This window comes from Urocitellus parryii, unplaced genomic scaffold, assembly GCF_045843805.1.
Source record: "Urocitellus parryii isolate mUroPar1 unplaced genomic scaffold, mUroPar1.hap1 Scaffold_139, whole genome shotgun sequence".
NCBI classification, from domain to species: domain Eukaryota; kingdom Metazoa; phylum Chordata; class Mammalia; order Rodentia; family Sciuridae; genus Urocitellus; species Urocitellus parryii.
The window spans coordinates 352,132-370,051 of NW_027551998.1; the positions used below are offsets into that span (position 1 = coordinate 352,132).

Genomic DNA, 17,920 nt, shown 5'->3' on the forward strand with positions numbered 1-17,920 from the left:
CCCACACTCTCGTCAACCCCGCATGCCTGGCTGGATGGGAAGTGCTCGGGAGAGGCTGGCGGGCATGAGGGTGGCACCCGCTGCCCCTCAGGAAGTTCCTCATATTGCTGGGCCAGGAACCAAGATCACGGGTTCAACCCCCTCATTTAACAGGTGGGGAAACTGAGGCTCAGAGGGGACGATGCCGTCCACTGTGGAGCTTGCTTGCTGCTGTTGAGTCCCCTGTTGCTGGCTGCTCTCTGTCAACAACCCGCGTTGTTCCAGCCCAGGTACAGCCTGCAGCACAGCCGGGAGCTGAGCTGGTGGGAGGTGGGGGCCCCCCCAGGCCTGTATTGGAGGGCACAGAGGCCTTTCCTCTCCACCAGGAGGCACATCAAAGGCCAGACAGAATGGGGCCAGATAAGGTGATGGAATCTGGGATTTGGTGGGCTCTGGAATTTCCCTTACGGGGAAGGCGGGTCCCAGCTGTCCACCCGCTGGGATCATCCAAGGGAGAAAATGACACAGAGTGGGTGGTCCACGTCCCCAAGTCAGACCTGATATGCACTCATGGACAGCGTGGCAGCAGGAAAGCAGGAAGGTGACTAGCCATTGGAATGTCCCTGCTCAGGAGAGGCAAGCTGGGTCACATGGGGTCACGTGGTGGATAGACCACTGAAACTGCTAGCTAACCTGGCCACCGGCCTGCTCTGGCTCCGCCCCGACTTCCACCTTTGCGGTGGAGCCAGGTCCAGCCTGCCTGGCCTCTGCTGTATGGAAACGTGGGGACAGCCACTTCCCTCCCAGGGCCACACATTCCTCCTCTGTCTGACCAATCAGAGCTAAAGGCCCCAGGCTCCTCTCTAATCCCCCGCTGCGATCCTAGTCAGTAACACTCAGGTGGACAGGTGTCCTCCAGCGGTGATCCTGAGGCTTTTCTTCATCCTTCTTTCTTTCTTTTTTTTCTTGGTACCAGGGATTGAACCCAGGATCACTCAACCACGGAGCCACATCCCCAGCCCCTTTTTTTTGTATTTTTATCTAGAGACAGGGTCTCACTGAGTTGCTTAAGGCCTCACTAAGTTGCTGAGGCTGGCTTTGAACTGCAATCCTCCTGCCTCAGCCTCCTGGGCCACAGGAATGACAGCCGGGTGCCATTTTCTTAACCTTTCTCAGCCACCAGCAGCCCAAGTCGTAGGTGGTAACTCGGGCAGGTTGGCTCTCTCCCCTCTGCCTCAGTTTCTCCATCTGTAAAAGGCAGGGAACACTTGTCCTGGCGATGTCGTGGGGTTGGTGAGCAGCTCAAGCCAATGTAAAGGTGCTCTTGTACCATGGGGTCCTGCTGTGAGGACCGGGCACACCTGACACGTGACGGGTGGAGGGCAATGCTCATGCCGGCTCTTACCCAGGCCAACGGCGCACTGGGCCCTCCCGCGCCCCCTGGCAGAGTGAGCCAGGCTGCAGTTCCTAGGAAGCTCTGAGGGCCGCACCTCCTGCCCCGTAAGCACTGGAATTCCCTGGAGGAGCCCTGGACAGCAGGGAGTTCAGGGAGTGAGATGGACCTGCCCAGGCCCCACCCTCTCCAGCCGAGATGGGCCTCTGGGGGACAGATGGGCCTCTGGGGGACGGGCACTCGGGTCCATGGGGGGCCGCGACTGGAGGGCAGGGGATGGCCTCCTATCCCTAAGAGGCCAGACCCTCTGCTGGCCCTGCCCCCTCCCTCTGCAAGCTCCACAGGATCCAGGGGCGGGTGCAGGAGGACACTGTGGGGGTGTAATAAACGACTTAGTGACTGGTGGGCAGAGCTCTCGGGCTCCCCGACCTTCCTGCGATGGTGCCCTCGGCTGGCCTGGGCCCCTGCAGCTCTGGAGGCGTGAGGTCTGGCTCAGCCCCTTCCCCCACAGCCTGCTGACTGCCCCTGGGCTGCTGACCTTGCTCTCCACGCCCAAGAACACTCTCATGGTGACAAAGCGGCTGGCTGATGGCGGCTGGGACCCACCAGGAGGAAAGCGCAGGCTCCTGCTCTGCCCGCTGCCCACAGCTCCTTCCTGAGCCCATGACCGCCCCCCTTCCCCCAGGAGAGCACTTGGTGAGGCAGTGCAAAGTTATTCTACTCACTCAGCGCCCAGGCACTCCACCAGTGACCGCTGGGGGACATCAAGGGAGGTATGTGGGGGAGGCGAGGGGACCCTGTATCAGAGAGCAGATGGGAGGGGGGGTCTCGTGGAAGCAGTACTGAATCTGGAGTCCAAGGCTCCTGGGCGAGGCTCTGGCACTAACGGCCAGGAGATCGGGGGTCACCCGGCTTCCCGCAGCCCCACCAGGTCTTCTCCTAAGACCCCCGTCCTCCCGGAGACACTGCGAGGACTTGACGCAGCAGCAGTGTGGGCGAAATGGCCACGTCACAGAGCAGGCCTATTGGGTGTCCCTCCTGTGCCCACGCTCAAGCGGGGGGCCTTCCACACACCTGGTGTGCAGGTGGGAGGCACTGAACAGACCCTCCCAGGTCAAGGTGACCGCAGGGAGCAAGCCTCTTCGGCATCTTCTGTGGCTGTGTGTGTGTGTGTGCGTTTGTGGAAGAGAACAAGGAACTGGAGAAGCAGGACTGAGATTTCCTGAAGGCCCCCAAGCCACCTGCAGACCCTTCAGGTAAATAACAAGTGAAACCTCACGGCACAGCCCACCTCCCCTTTGCACACACGGGCTAAGTGTGACCTCGGTCCCACCCTCGCTCATGAAGCGAGTGGTGGACCCACTGTCCCCATTTCACAGAAGAGGAAGTAGAGTCCAGGTGCTCAGCGATGTGCTCAGGGCCACAGGGAGGCAGAAGCCATCGTCCATGCGGGGAGGGTCCTTGTGGGCAGCAGGGGGAACCTGTGAGCAGAGTTGGGGGACACCTGAGGAGGAAGCAGGGTGGGGTCCCCAGGCCATGGACAGGGCGGGGATGCAGCTGAGGGTGCAGAGCCGGCCCGCATTGATAAGGGCCTGGGTTTGATTCCCAGCACACACACACACACACACACACACACACACACACACACACACACAAGGTATTGCCAAATTTCCTATCTAAAGGGTTCTACCAATTTTCCTCTCTAACTGAACCTGGGGGGGACTGAACCCAGAGTCTGATGCAAGCTAAGGTCACGCTCCACCCTGAGCCACACCCCAGTCTAGTCTTTTCACTTTATTTAAGGTGTTTTGTAAATTATTTACCAAAAAAAAATCTAAAGTATACAAAAAAAAATGATCACTCTTGTGTTGCCTTGGACTTGGGAGTCATTGTTAGAAAGCCTTTTGTATCTGAAGTTGAAGAAGAGCTCACCTGTGTTTTCATTTGGCAGTTGTATCCCGTTCACAGTTGTGCATCCCTAATCCACGTGGAACTCCTGTCTCAAGTTTCACTTTTTGCTGAATGGTCACCATTGTCCCAGCACACTCATTAAGAAATCTTCCTTCAGCCCAAGATCTGAGTAACTGCCTTTTTCAGTATACCTCCACACGTGTCTGGGTCTGATTCTGAACTTTTTATTGTCTTTGTTCCATTTGCCAATTCTTGTATCATGTCACATGGTTGAAATCTCAGGGGTTTTGTAAAATGTTTTACTATCCGGTAGGAATAATTTTCTTTTCTTTAGCTTTTTATTATGCTTCTAATTTATTTCTCCTGCTCAATTGCATTGGCTACAGCGTCTAGCACCGTGTAGAACACTAGGAGAGGTGCTGGGAATCTGTCCATTATGGTCTTGATGGAAATGCCTATAGTGTTTGCTTCTCAAAGAAGACACTGACTTGAGGCCTAGGGTGTGTGTGTGTGTGTGTGTGTGTGTGTGTGTGTGTGGTGTATTTTTTGGTACCGAGAATTGAACTCAGGGGCACTTAACCACTGAGCCACATCCCCAGCCCTTTTCATATTTTATTTAGAGACAGGGTCTCACTGAGTTGCTTAGGGCCTTGCTAAGTTGCTGAGGCTGGCTTTGAACTCACGATCCTCCTGCTTCAGCCTCCCGAGCTGCTGGGATTATAGGCCTGTGCCACCTCACCCAGCTTAGGGTATACATCTTATCAGTCTTAAGAGTAGTCCTCAATTTTCTTGAGTGCTCGTATCATGAATAGGTACAGAATTTTGCCCAAGGTGTTTTTAGCTCCTATGGAAATAATCATGATTTTGTTTCCTCAGGTTCATTAATAATGGCGCCTAAGCTGGGTGCGGTGGTAGAAGGGTCACAAGTTTGAGGTCAACCTGGGCAATTTAGGGAGATCCTATCTCAAAATAAAAATTAATAAAGGGTTGGGGATGTGGCTGTGTGACAGAACGCCCCTGGGTGCCTTCCTGGGGTGCCCTTCATTTGGCTGATGTTAACGATATCGATGGGTTAATTCTGAAGCACCCTTGAATGCCTGGAATAAGCCAGACATGGTGGAATGTACCGTTTAAAAGAGAAAGACAGAATGGGACTGAATCCCAGTGACCACAGCACCTTTTCCCTGTCCTCTAGGCAAGTGTGAGTCCGTCCTAAGGTGGTCTGTGCAGCAGGCTTCCTGACTCTCACTTCTTTTTTTTTTTTTTTTTTTTTTTTTTTTTTAGAGAATTTTTAATATTTATTTTTTAGTTCTCGGCGGACACAACATCTTTGTTGGTATGTGGTGCTGAGGATCGAACCCGGGCCGCACGCATGCCAGGCATGGCGCGCTACCGCTTGAGCCACATCCCCAGCCCCTGACTCTCACTTCTCAGATGAGGAAACCGAGACCTGCCATAGGAAGCAGCCTGGTCAACAACTCAGAGCTGGCAGATGAAGGAGTCAGGATGCGACCCTGGGTCTTGGTGACCCCACAGGCCCTGATGATACGCAGGTAGCATGACTGTCTGTTATTTGGAGTCATTTGAATGCACCTTCTCTGATCAGCTGTGGGAGGGCTATGTCTCTTAGGAATTAGGGGGGTGGAGAAGGGGCTCCCTACTTTGCAGAAGCCAGAGTGCTCCTCAAGCCAACCCAGAGAAACGGGGTGAGGGGCTGACGGGGTGCTGCTGGCCGGGCGTGCTGTGGGCAGTCTTCGTGCCTAGGGAGCCGGCACCTCCCCTGGGCGCACCTGCACCCGCCAGCCTCAGCCCCGCTCTGCTGGGCCTCTCTCTGCACAGCGGGAGGGCCACTAGAGAATGACGTGGTCCAGGGCCCGTGGGCTGGGAAGGAAGCAAGCTCTCCTGCCTGCTGGTCCTCCGGCCCCGTTTTCTAAGAACGGGCGACCGGCCGAGGCTTACGTAACCTGGAGTGGGCACGGCAGATGGCGCCTGCTTCCAGCCCAGCGCTGACACTAACGTCCCCTGACGTGGCACCCGGCCTCCTCTGCTCCGCAGTCCTGGGCACGCGGCAGGGCTCAGGGCATGGAGAAGGACGGCAAGTGGCCCAAATTCTTGTGATCGGGCTCAGGCCCTGGCCGGCCAGGAAGGCGGAGAAGCCAGAGCCCACCCTCCAGGAGGCAGGTTCCAGCCAGGGAAAGGGACACTGGGCCCCTCCTCACCGTCCCCAGCCGCCAGGTCCTGCAGGATGCACCGCACAGTCCCTGGGCCTCCGGCCCTGCTGGGCCAGCCTCCTGCCTCCTCTGGCACCGCACCGCCCTGGCCTTTCCTATCCCAGCCCGCCTGCCACTCAGCCTCTTTGGTTCCTTTTGCTGTAAGTACAGGGAGGCTCAAAGAGGGCAGGTGACGGTCCTGTCACAGACACAGCTGCCTCCAGCCTCCTGGTCCAGGCACTCTCCAAACCCCTACGGAGGCAGGCCCTCCCCTTGCTGATAACCCCGGGCGGTCACCAGGTCACCTCATGGGCCACAGTGAACTCTGATGACTGGAAAGGGTCCCAGAACTCCCCGCGATGACCCTGGGCCACCTGGGGCTAATATGTTCCATGTCGAGCGGGGAGCACTAGATAGAAAGAAGAAAGAGGGGTGACAGCGATTTGTGGGTGGATTCTCTTCCAGGCAGGAAGGGAAGGAACCGGACCTGCCCTGACCCTCTCACCAACCTCCCCAACAGGGCACCTCGTTACAGGGCCCCACGTTATCCCCCCAGGCTTGGGGAGGTACAATGTGGGAGGCAGCCAGGGCAGGGTTCTAGGATTTCAGGGTGACCCTGTTCATTTGGATTGAAGAAGCACAGAGAGAGAAAGGGACTGGCCCAGGGCCACACAGCAGATTAGCCATGTGGCTGGGATTTGAATCCAGTTTCCCAATTCTTAGCTCAGGGCTTTCTTTTGCTATTCCTTGATGTTTGTGTATGTGTGTGTGTGTGTGTGTGTGTGTGAGAGAGAGAGAGAGAGAGAGAGAGAGAGAGAGACAGAGACAGAGAGAGAGAGAAGCGGGGGTGGGGGAGACAGAAGCTGGATAGACCAATTGGAAAATATGGGGCCAGATCAAGCTTGCAGTAGGGGTCACTGTGCCCAGCAGGCCTGGCTGTCCTGGCTGCCAGGCAGGGACACCAGATCACCCTGCAGCAGGGGCTCCTGGCAGAGGCCGGTGGGTGCCCAGCTGTGAAGGTGGCACCTGGGCCAGGCTTGGCACCCGGGGACGTGGAGTCTCCAGGGTGCTCCCTGCACGCTGGACATGGGGCCATGGAGAGCCTGGAGTGGCTAGACCCACGGCAAGGACCGCTCAGTTCTGCCAAGAAGCTGGTGGCAGTTGCCAGGGACGGCTGGGGCCTGGAGTCAGCCCCTGGTCCGGGCTCCTAACACCCGCTCTCAGCCCACACCTGCGGCAGGCCAGAGCCAGGGACCGTGCAAGGGGCACTCTCTGGAGTCACCTGGAGCGGTCAGCGGGCTTGGGCGTGTGAACAGGCAGAAACATTCTGATGGGGGCAGCCACAGAGAGCCGCCCCACAGGGGCCAGACCTGCTGTCTGCACAGGAAGGGGCCTAGGGCACCTGACAGGGAGACTTGGTTCATTCGTGGTGGCTTCTTGGGATTTAGGGATTTAGGGAGTAAAGTCTTTCCTACCTAGGGGCTTGTCCACAGGAGCTTCCTGGTGACAGGAAGTGCTCGAGAAAGACGGCAGGGGGAGGGGGCGGGAGGCAGGAGTGGGGGGGAGGGGGAATGAGACTCCAGGTCCCCTGGCTGTCCTTGCACAGCAGCAGGTCCCTGCCTGGCAGCAGTCTGGCTCCAGGGTGTGCAAGGCTGCGCTGGCTGCTCACTCTGCACCTCCTGAGCACCTGCTGTGTACCCAGCGGGGTGCTGGAGCCACAGGTGAGTGAATCAGACAGACACTCCCTCATGGCTCTGGGCCCCAGCAGGTCTCCCTGGTCACCTCAGCCCACCCGCCTCCAATCCTGTGGCCCCAGCTCTTGACAATGACGGACCCCCAGCCCATCTCTGTCACTGCTCACTCTGCCCTGCTGGGTCACAGAATGACCTTAGGTGGGGCGGGGGAGGGGCCGGAGCAACTTTCCTGGAATTTCTGACTCAACTTCTTGGAAGCCCTGCATCTCGCTGGGTGCCCGGGCGGCGGGTGGCAGGCGCCTCTGATCACATTACAGGGCTGCTTCCCTCCGCTGCTCCAGAGCCGGTAATGCCTCCCGACGCCGCCTGGGGCCTCTGGGGGCTGCAGGCTCCTGGGGATGGGAGCAGGGGACATCCCTCCCCGCCCTGGAGCCTCGCAGGGCCAGGGCCTGCTCAGTGGGCGCCCAGGAGCAGGAGACAGCCCCTCCCCTCCTGCGCCCAACCCCCAGCCCCCACTCTCTGGCCTACGTGGAAGCTGCCACCAGGCACCAGGGCCTGTCCTCTTGCTCTCCGGCCACACGAGGCCCAGTCCTGGCCGGGGCAGCCAGGGTGGGGTGGTGAGGCAGAGGGGGTGGCAGTGGTGGTCGGGAGCCCCACTCACAGGTTGGCTCCAGTCACATGGCTTCATTCCAGGAAGGCCAGGCACCGGCCTGTCCCTCCATCTGTCCCCAGGAGGGACACTGAGGTCCCAGGAAGATTCAGTCCTTCACTGCAAAGCCCTGGGCTCTCTCCACTGCAGTGAGAAGAGACCCCTGGGCCAAAAGTCTGGCTTTGCCAGATGATGAGACCCGAGCCAGCTGCTGGAGTGTGGGGGTGCCGGACGCCCCTCCCTGCACCTTCACGTACCCCCGCCAGCAAGGTCTTCCCTCTCCATTTGCCTCTGCTTATCCCCCAAGGGCTGGTCAAATGCCATCGTTCCCTCCTCCAGGAAGCCCTCCCTGACCACCCAGCCTGTGAAAGCCTCCTTTCAACACCAGAGGCATTTTCTGTTGTGCCATCCCACAACTGGCACCGATGATGGTGGTGACAATGATGATGAAGACAGTGAACATTCCTGAGCACTTTAGACCGAGCAATGCACTTTATCATCCCTGTAACAATCAGATGAGATTGGTGCTATGCACAGATGATGAAATGAGGCTCAGGGAAGGTAAGCAACTTGCTCTAGGACACACAGCCAGATGGCAATACAGTCAGGAGTTGATCCCAAGTAGTCTGGGTGCACAGCCTGCCCTCCAGGTGCAACACCAGAGCCCTTGGAGAATGCACATCTTGGGTCACTTATGCTGGGGCCCTCCACCCCACACCCCTTGCACCTAGTATCACAGGACTGGCACATGGTTAATACCGGCACAATTTTTCATACAAGCCCTTCAATTCTTAAAGGGCCAGAGCAAAGTTGTCCATCTCTGACCCCAAAGTACAGCACTTTCTCAGAATGAATGAAGGAGCACACGTTTTAGGGGCTGGAGTTCCAGTATCTGATGTGAGGACAAGAGTCCTCAGCCCCTTTCCCGAAATTGCCCTCCCTTGTCCCTGAGAAATGAAAGTGAGTCTGGGTGGTTGCTTCTATCACACCCTCCACCTGAGCCCCAGGAGAGGTGGGGTGGGGGCAACTGCCTCTGGAGGGGGCGTGTCCTTCTCTGCCTCCTGGCCCCACCTGGACCTGGGGCTCTTGGTCTCTGAGGCAGGAGATGCTTAGAGAGCAAGAAAAGGGACGGAGGTCTCCGAGGGAGATTTATGGCTTCAGAGAGAGAGAGAGACCCAGGGCCGCGTAATGCACACAAGGGTATTCCAGTCAATATACTGACTTTCCGGAGGAGCTCTGTAAACATGGGGCTCTGGGCCTCAGCAACCTCTGTGTCTTGCTGGCAGCTGGGGCCTCTTCCAATAGAACCAGACAGAAAAACACACAACTGTCAAGGATCCGCCTTCTACCTCTCCCCAACTCCAAACTCACAGACAGGGGGGAAACTAGCCAACCAGGACCCAGAGAGGGAAAGGTACTGGCCCAAGGTCACACAGCACAGTGAGGGCAGGAACGATCTTTCCTCCTTGGCCATGGGCTGCTGGGCCCCACCACTCTCCCTTCAAGGGCTTCCAGACTAACAGTACCAGGGGTTGCTATATGCTGTGCCATGCTGAGGGCTTTATGGTACATCAACTCATGGACCTGGGGGCAATCCTATGGCGATAACATTGGCACCCTCATTTTATAGATGAGTAAACTGAGGCACACAGCATTAGGTGAGCCACCTGAGGCCACAGAGACGCCTCCCAGGCCTCACCCCAACACCATCCCGACTCACGCCTACGAAGTATCTGCTGGTCCCCTCCACTTAAGGCCACTGAGAGACTGAAGAATGAGAAGCTCTGTCCCAGGTCCCAGCCCATGGGGCCAGCGAGAGCTGAGGGGGCACATCCCATCAGCACAATCCAGAATGCCAGGAGTGGAAATGGGGCCACACAGTAGTTCCCCAAGGAGTGCCACCCCAAGGTGGCAGCCAGAGTGGATGCTGACAGGGCCACATTTCCTGACAGTGGGACAGGTGGGGATGGCCTCCCAGCTCTGTGCCCCAGCCAGCCAGCCCCATCCCACCCTCTCCAGGAAATGTTCTTAGAAAGACCAGAAAAGGACCAGACTGTATCACCTGCCTGTAATCCCAGTGGCTTGGGAGGCTGAGACAGGAGGATTGCAAATGCAAAGCCAGCCTCAGCAATAGCGAAACCCTGTCTCTAAATAAAATACAAAATCGGGCTGGGGAGGGGGCTCAGTAGTCAGGTGCCCCTGAGCTCAATCCTTGGTACCTCCACCCTCAAGAAAGGTCCAGAAGAGGGGAGAGTGGCCGCTGAGGGGGTCACCACCCCCAGGAAGCCTTGAGGCTTAGATGGTTTTACTCTTCCTACAGGAATTGTCTGTTGCCCTCAGGTGACACCTGAGACTCTCTGAATGCCATTTAGCATTTCTGGAGTGGACATCAGCATCCCCCACGGATGGCGATCTCCTTGAGGCCCAGAGCCAGAGCCATTGTGGCTTTGACCAGGTTCCTGTCCTCAGCTTCCTAAGGAGCCTCCCCTTTCCAGGTGGGGTTCTCCCAGGGACAAAGTGAGTCCCTGTGACAGAGTTCTGTAGACTCCAGAGCAATGCGTCTGTTGGTGGGGCTGCTGCTGAGTGACACAACTCAGTCGGCAGCAGTCCTCGGTGGGGACAGAACTAGGAAAGCCAGGGAACCCTTCTGTGACCCAGGAAGGACAGGGGGGCCCAGCACGCAGCTCCTTCAGTTCCACTGCTTCCCCCAGGGCCTGCCTAAGATGCTGCTGGCCCTCAGAGAGCCCACCCCCTCAAGGTCCACCATCTCCCTTTCTAGAGAATTCTATAGGAGATCTCACCCACCCTTCTCTCCTTCCCAAGGGAGGTGAGCCTCCAAATCTCAGCCTCTCCCACTTATCTGACAGGCCAGCAGGGAGCCGACTGTAGGGACCCCAGTCCTCTTGGGGCAGGAGCCCAACTCCTGAGTGGACTATGGCCCACCAGCCTTCCTTCATTCATTTACAGCACCAGAACCATGCTCAGGTAGACCTCAGGGGGGGTGGGCAGTCCTGCCCTTCCAAAAGCAGAACCCGGGACAAACCCTGCTCCCAGCTGGAGGGCAAATGGCCTGGGTCCCATCCTGAAGAGGAATCCCCAGCAGGACGCAGTGGATGGAGCTTCCCATGCCTGGCGGTGACTCACTGTCCCCACTTTACATACACCTATTTATACACAAACACAGCACAGACTCCCACACACACCCAAACACACACACACACACACACACACACCCTCCTGTACAGAAGACACAGACCTCAACACACCCGCCTCCTGCACCTCACTTCCACACACACCAACACCCCAGAGCAACAGGTCCTGCCCACCCCTCCTCCTTCCTCCTAATTCATATTCTCTCTCTCTCTCTCTCTCTCTCTCTCTCTCTCTCTCTCTCTCTCTCTCTCACCGCCCCCCTCTCTCTGGTACACACCCTCACACCCCCAGCCGCCTTCCCAGAGAAAGGAGCGCAGCGCGGGAAGTTGCAGGAGCAGGGCGCAGCCCAGTGGAGGTGAGAAAGGGGGGTCGCGTTCGCTCCCTGCTAGGCGGTGGCGCTAGAGCTCCCAGGGCTCCAGCCGAACCGATTTAGCTTGGCTGGGGAGGGAAGTGGCAAGAGGGAAGAGGGGGACAAGAAGGGGCGGGAGAGGGGCGCGCGAGAGGGGCGCGCAAGCTGACACCTGGTGACAGCGCGCGCGGGTGCAGCGGCGCTGGATCCAGCCCCGGAGCTGCGGAGCTGCTGATCAGGCGGCTTTGTGGAGAGGGGACCACGGGGCTCGGAGCTTTGGGAGCCGAGGGAGAGAAACAAAAGGGGTGGGGGCGGGGGAGGCGGCTGATTTACAGCGCACTCCGGCCAATGTTTTCACTGCCATTAGCATGCCCAAGACCGCGAGCAGAGCAAGGGGTGCCGCGGGGACCTGTGGCTCAGCGCGCTCCGCCTGGGCCTGTCTGCCCGCGGGGGCGCAGCGGCTGGGGCGGCTCTGGCCTGTCAACCAACTCCCAGCGAAGAGCCGCAGCTGGATCCGGGATGCCAGGCTTCTCCCCAAAAGCCCTAGGAGGGGGTCCCCATCAGGCCCCAAGGGGCAGGAGCGGGTGCCCCACACCCGACTCAGGAGTCCAAGGAGCAGTGCTGAGAGCCCGCCAGCCCTTCCTCACCCGGAAAGGGCTTTCCTTGTATTATTCTAATTACAGTATTTTAAATTTCCTTTAAAAAAGGAAGAAACAAAAGCACAGAACGCATTGGTTTCGTTTCATTTCGGCTTCCCAGCTTTAATGACTCCATTTGCGGAGGCTGTTTAGGAAACTGGGGAGGAGGAGGAGGAGGCCAGCAGAAGTGCCAGCTCAGGCCTGGGCCTCTGGCTTTCTCCGCCCTTCTCCCTGGGGGCCATCTGCCTAGGCAGCAATTTCTCTGGGCTCAGGGCCACCAACCCCAAGTCCCTGCCTAGGACCTGTCCCTTGGCCCTTTCCTATAGGCCTCAGCAGGCTTCAAGTTATCTCTTTTCCACCCCAATCCAGGTCTGAGGTTCAAAAGATGGCACTGGAGCCTGCAAACCCTGCGGAGACCTGTCCATTGGAAATCGCTAACCATGTTCTCCAAGCAGTTGGGATGGAGGGGATCAGCTTATCCCATGCCCATCCCCCAAGTGCTAGGCAGCCTACACCCATGAACAGAAACCCTGGTGGCTCAGGGTGCGGGCCTGATAGATAGGAATGGGTGACTATCTCATTGCAGGAAAAAGTCCAGGACAAAGTGGGCTGGGGAAGGTTGGGCTCCCAAAATGTCAAGACAAAAAAAAATCAACACACATTCTGTCCCCAACTTCGCAAAGGGACACAGAGCTCTTAAATGTGAAGGCTCAGCCCTGCAGTCCTGGGGAGCTTAGCTTACCTTCCCCAGGTCAGGCTGGGTGCTAAGATCAGTGCTGGGGACTCCTGTGGTGCTACACAGGGGCACTTGCCCAGTCTGAGGCCTTGTTCCTGACCTTTGGCCTCGCCTGGTTCCATCCCTTGTGGTTCCAACTCTCCAAATGCCCCTCTCTCAGTCCCCGTCTAACTCAGCTGCCAAAGCAATGTCCCCTGCTGTAGGTGGTGCCTCAATTTTAGCATCTCAACCCCAGACCAACAGTGAGGGGTCTCCAGCCCCAAGGTGAGGTGGGAAGAAGGAAGGAGGCAGACGCACTAGATTGAGGTTTGTGGGCCTGAGTGCAAATCCTGACTCTGTCCCTGAGTCCCAGTATGACCTTGGGCCTGTCACAAAGCTACCACAGTTAAATTAGTGGAGTTAAATTGGTGGATTGGAAACAGGAGGATTTTTGATCCTGCAGAATTCCCAGTTGGTTTGGGGGAGGGGACAGAGCCTGAGGATAGTGATTACAGCAGAAATTCCTCCCCTCTCCCCTGCAGTGGTGCTTTCACTTTAATGAGAAAACCCATTAAGACACTTGATTTTCCATTTGTTTAAGTGAGATGGGTGCTTGCTACAGTGTAGAGGGAGATAAGGACCGGCTGGTGTGTGCACACACACCGCACACACACTGCGCGTGCACACACTGGCACACAAAGCTAGACACTAGGAAAACTCTGATTAACTGCACCTTCAAAAGAAGTATTATCAAGACACTCCGACTCTTTCCCAACCATCCCAGCCAGAGGCCCAGGAAAAGTTCATTAAAAGCTCGGGAAAGGTCGGAAGTGGTGGTACACACCTGTGATTCTAGTGGTGCAGGAGGATTGTGAGTTCAAAGCCGGCCTCAGCAACTTAGCAGGGCCTTTCTTGGAGAGGCCCTGTCATAATTAAAATACAAAAAAAGGGCTGGGGAGGTGCCCCAGGTTTCAATCCCTGGTGCTCCCCCCTGGTACACCCCCCCTGCGCCAAAAAAAGCTCTGAAGGGGTGGAGGAGAGGAGATTCTTAAAGCCAACTAGAGCATTGAGTGGCCTCCCGGGGCCAGCCACTTGCTGACATCTTCTTCTAAGGTTCTGGGGGGTCCTATGGTTCCTGTTTTGATTTCTCTACCATCAAACTTTGTGGCTGGAAGAAATTCTCCGTGCTGAAAAGGAAGCTCATCATTCTTGGGATGGGGTTGGGGAGAGGAGAGAGGCGCCTGCCACTTCAAGGGAGCCTGGGTGCCCTCAGGAAAGAGCCCTCTGTAGGCCCAGCTTCCCCTGCCTTAGTTTGATAGGAGGCTCAAGGCAGCAGGGTAGATGGGGATGGAGGGGGGTCCTGCATGGCTTGAATCAGCCTGGCTCCTGGACAGGGGCCCTACATACAAGGCCTGCAATCTGTGTAGAGTGAAGGCAAAATTTGGGCAAAACCAACACTTGGGACTTGGTTTTCCCCATCAGTGAAATGGGACTCATGAGAGATCCATCACAAAACCCAAGCAACACTCCGAGAGAAAGATGTTCGGTGCCCTTGGCATTGGGGGGAAAGGCTGTGTAGGAGGAAGGGCCAGGTTCTGCTCCTGAGGCAGGTTTCTAAGGGCGGCACATTCTGGGCAAAGGGAAGGCTGCAGGCCGAGCCCACCAGTTGGCCCCTCTCCAGGCTGGTGGGCAGGCAGCCCCTGCAGCGCTAAGTAATGAGCACGATTCCAACACGGCTTCTCCTCACTAGTGAGAAATCAAAGCCGGGTATTAGAGGCCATTTCTGTCTGGGCACGGTTTGTGCCCAAATCCATCAAAGCCCCGGGCCTGGGGTTTCTTCTGGGGAAAGAGGGGCTGGATGCTTTGTTAAGCAGAAAAAGCAGGCCACCTCCAGCCTTCCTGGCCCAGCCCTCCCACCCGGAGAACACCAGGTCCGCCAGTCTTGGCTCTCTCCTGGCGGAGCCCTCACCCTCTGTAGCCTTGGTATTTATTCCCGATCCCACTGCCCTGCTGGTATACAAACAGCAACCCTGCCCATGTGCCACTTGAAGTCTTCAACTTACCCTTCAATCACCTCCTCAAACACCCTTAAACCAGAAACCAACACCCCAAGCCAGCACTCCCACATCTAACTGCACCCTTTAAAGCATGGTTGGTCATTCAGCCGCCTCCCTCCCCCCTTCCCCATCATTACCTTCTAACTTCAAAACACTGCTTTAAATACCAGAGTCTGCCCAAATCATAATTAACTTGGATCAAATGGTTGTGTGTCGTAACTTTTCAGCACACAGCTTGGGAAAAAAAAAAAAAAAGGTGGGGGATGTGCTAAAACCAAGCCCTCACTCCTGGCCGTGGGAATTATTAATTCCAGAGTGAGGGATCTTTAGCTATTGGGGAGCAGAGGAGGAGAGCGGATGTCAACATCACAGCGGAAAGGGGGGGGGGAGCTGCGTCATCGCGTCCACTTTCTGCTCCAGTTTTCCTGCCTGATTCTCAGCTTCAACTCAGAGAGGAATCGGTCGGTGCAGATTGTCCCCTCCTTTCCCTCCCCTTTCCCAGAGTGGGCGCCTCGGATTAGAGCCAGTCCACCTGCTTGGCTTAGGGTACCAGAGAGGATGGCTTCAGTGCGTCCATCGCCTCCCTGCCTAACCTGGAAGAGTCAGTTCACTTGACCACGCCAGTCCCGCTACAGGGCGGGCGAGACGCGTACACATCAGTGCAGGTCGGGGGTTTTATATCAGGAACCCACCAACCCCCTTAAGGCATTTTCCTGGATCTGGAGCAGGTGCTGTACCGAGAGGCAAGCGCACCTGGCCTGTTCCCTGGACAGCAAGAATGTCAGTGACCCATTTAAATGGAAACTCAGCAGGATCTCTACGTACTCCCGCCCTCCTTCAATACACACACCACACCCGAGGCGGGGGGACTTCCAAACCTGCGAGCCCACCATCCCCGGAAAGCTGTGTGCAGGATTCAGGCCCTCCCCTTTCAATAGCCAAAGCCCTTCGCTCTGGCCTCCCCGGCTGGCGGAGCGCATCCTGCGCTTCCCGTACTGGGCAGGACTCTCGCTGCCTCCCTCTGGTCTGCAGATTCCAGGCATAGGAGCCTGGGCGAGCTGGGACCTGGACTAGGAAGTTGCAGGCGAACGGCAGACGGCGCACACCTGGCCCGCGTAGCGACAGTTTTTTTTTTCGGCGCCCTCGCCGCACGCTGGAAGGCAGGAGTCCCTTGGAGGTGGTTCCTCGCGGAGGCTCTGACCCCGAATCACGCTACCGTTCAAGGGGAAAGGAGCGATCCCTCCCAGGCGGGAACAGGAAGCTTCCGACTTACTCTAACCCACCCCTGGCCAGCGCCCCCAATGAGGTGGCTGCGCCATCTACCACTTGAGTGGGGCAGAAAAACCAGCGTTCTAACTTGGGCACCCCTGCCGCTTTCCCGGTGCACCCAGACTCTACCAAAAACCACCTCAACTTTGGGGATGAGCGCAGTGAGACTCCAGGGTCCTTTCGTCCCCAGCCCCGAAGCCGGATCACTCCCTACCTGCTTGGCTCAGCCTCGGGTCCCAGCAGAGTAGCAGCGCCAGCAGCAAAGCGCCCGGCGTTCCGCTGCGGGCCCACATGATCCCGCGGCCCGGCTCGGGTGCCTCTCCCCCAGGGCTTTCTCCCTGGCCCCAGCCTCGCCGCCGCCGTCTCCGCCGCCGCCGCCTCCTCCTCGCCGTCCTCCCCGGCGCCGGGCCGAGCCAGCCCGAGCCCTCGGTGGGAGCAGCGGCAGCCACGCTGCGCGGAGGGCCGCCCGGCGCTCGGAGCTCGATGGGTGCCGGGCGCCCACTCCGGAGCCAGGCTCCGGCGCGCCCCTCTTTGCGCTCCTGCGGCTCCTGGGCTCCGAGCGGCTCCGCGGGCTCCGGCGCCCCGGCAGAGAAGTTGCGCGACCCGAGAGGAGTGCGCTCAGTGGCGCTCGCAGCGGCCGGCGCCGCGCCGTCCGAGTCCCGGAGCGCGCCTCTCCGAGCCCAGCCACTCCTAGCGGCCCCGGCGCCCTCACCGGCCCCCTCCGCCTGCCACAATGCCCAGCGCCGCTGAGAGTCTTAGAGTCCGCCAGCTGAGGCGGGGACCGCGCGGGGACGGGGCGGGGCCTGGAGGGCAGGGGCGGGGCCGGCGGGGCGCCCTCGAGGGGGAGCCCGACGGCCCTCCGCGTGGCCGAGCAGAGCTGGGGGTCCTTCAAGGGAGGTCCTCGAGAAACGCTGGACCCAGCGCATTGGAAAACCTGGCTGCTGGAAGAGGTCTGGAATCGGAGTCCACCCAATTTTCGTTTCCAAAATCTGAGCTAATGTACCACCTTCACGCCTTCCTTTAGTTTGGCTATATGTCAGCCTTCGCTTCCGATGATTAAACTCTGGACTCTCCCTTTTTGCATGGTCTATGCCTTCCACACCACGTGGAGGTCTTTACAGAAGAGGCTTCCTCAGACCTCAAACACCAAGTCCCGCCTAAGCTGGGGCTTAGAACTGTGGATGTGGGCACATATTAGGATCATCCTGGTGGGTCCTACTTTTCTATATGATCTTTGGCAGACCTGTTTGCCAGACCACTGGGAACCCCTGCGGCATCTGATCCTAAAATTGCAGTGGGGGGGGGAGGGGGCGTGGGGAGAGCTGTTTGCTGCTCAGGGCAAACTTGAACTCTCCCTTACCTGTGTGACTGTGAGTTACTTAACCATTCTGAGGCTCCCTTCATCTTGATCATCTGTAAAACGGAGAATAATGTAAACTATTTCACAAGAGAATGTAAAATTGAATAAGGAGAGACAGACAGATAGATAACAGAAACTGCTATAGGAATGTCACAATCTATTTCTAAGATCGTCCCCTCCCAACCAGTCTGATTCTTGGGGGGGGGGAGTCATGACCTCCCAAGAGTGAGGTGGGAGGTCAGGTGAGGTTTGGCACATGGGTGGTGCCTTAGGATTGAAACCCAGAGACACAGGAGTGGATCAACACCACCAGCAGAGAGGTTCAGTGTGCCAGGCCCAGGACTAAGCACTTTATATGTATCGTCTCAGTTAATTTTCACAACTCCCTGAAGCCAGAACCATTTATAGCTCCATTTTACAGATGGGGGAACCGAGGCCCAAAGATGTAAAGTCATTTATTCGTCAGCTGCAAATGGTGAAGCCAAGGCACCACCGGAGATGGGGCTGGGAAAAAACCCCCTGAGCCGGGCTCCTCCTCCTGAC

General features: G+C 57.6%; 1 protein-coding gene across 1 annotated transcript in view; it reads right to left on the reverse strand.

The window, feature by feature from the left end:
- LOC113194642 (netrin receptor UNC5B) overlaps positions 1–16,723 on the reverse strand; it is a 72,902-nt gene extending 56,179 nt beyond the window's left edge. The window contains exon 1 of the mRNA XM_026405801.2: positions 16,232–16,723. Within this exon, the coding sequence (XP_026261586.2) occupies positions 16,232–16,310 (79 nt within the window). The 5' untranslated portion in view covers positions 16,311–16,723. The remainder of the gene's footprint in view (positions 1–16,231) is intronic.
- Positions 16,724–17,920: the final 1,197 nt, after the last annotated feature.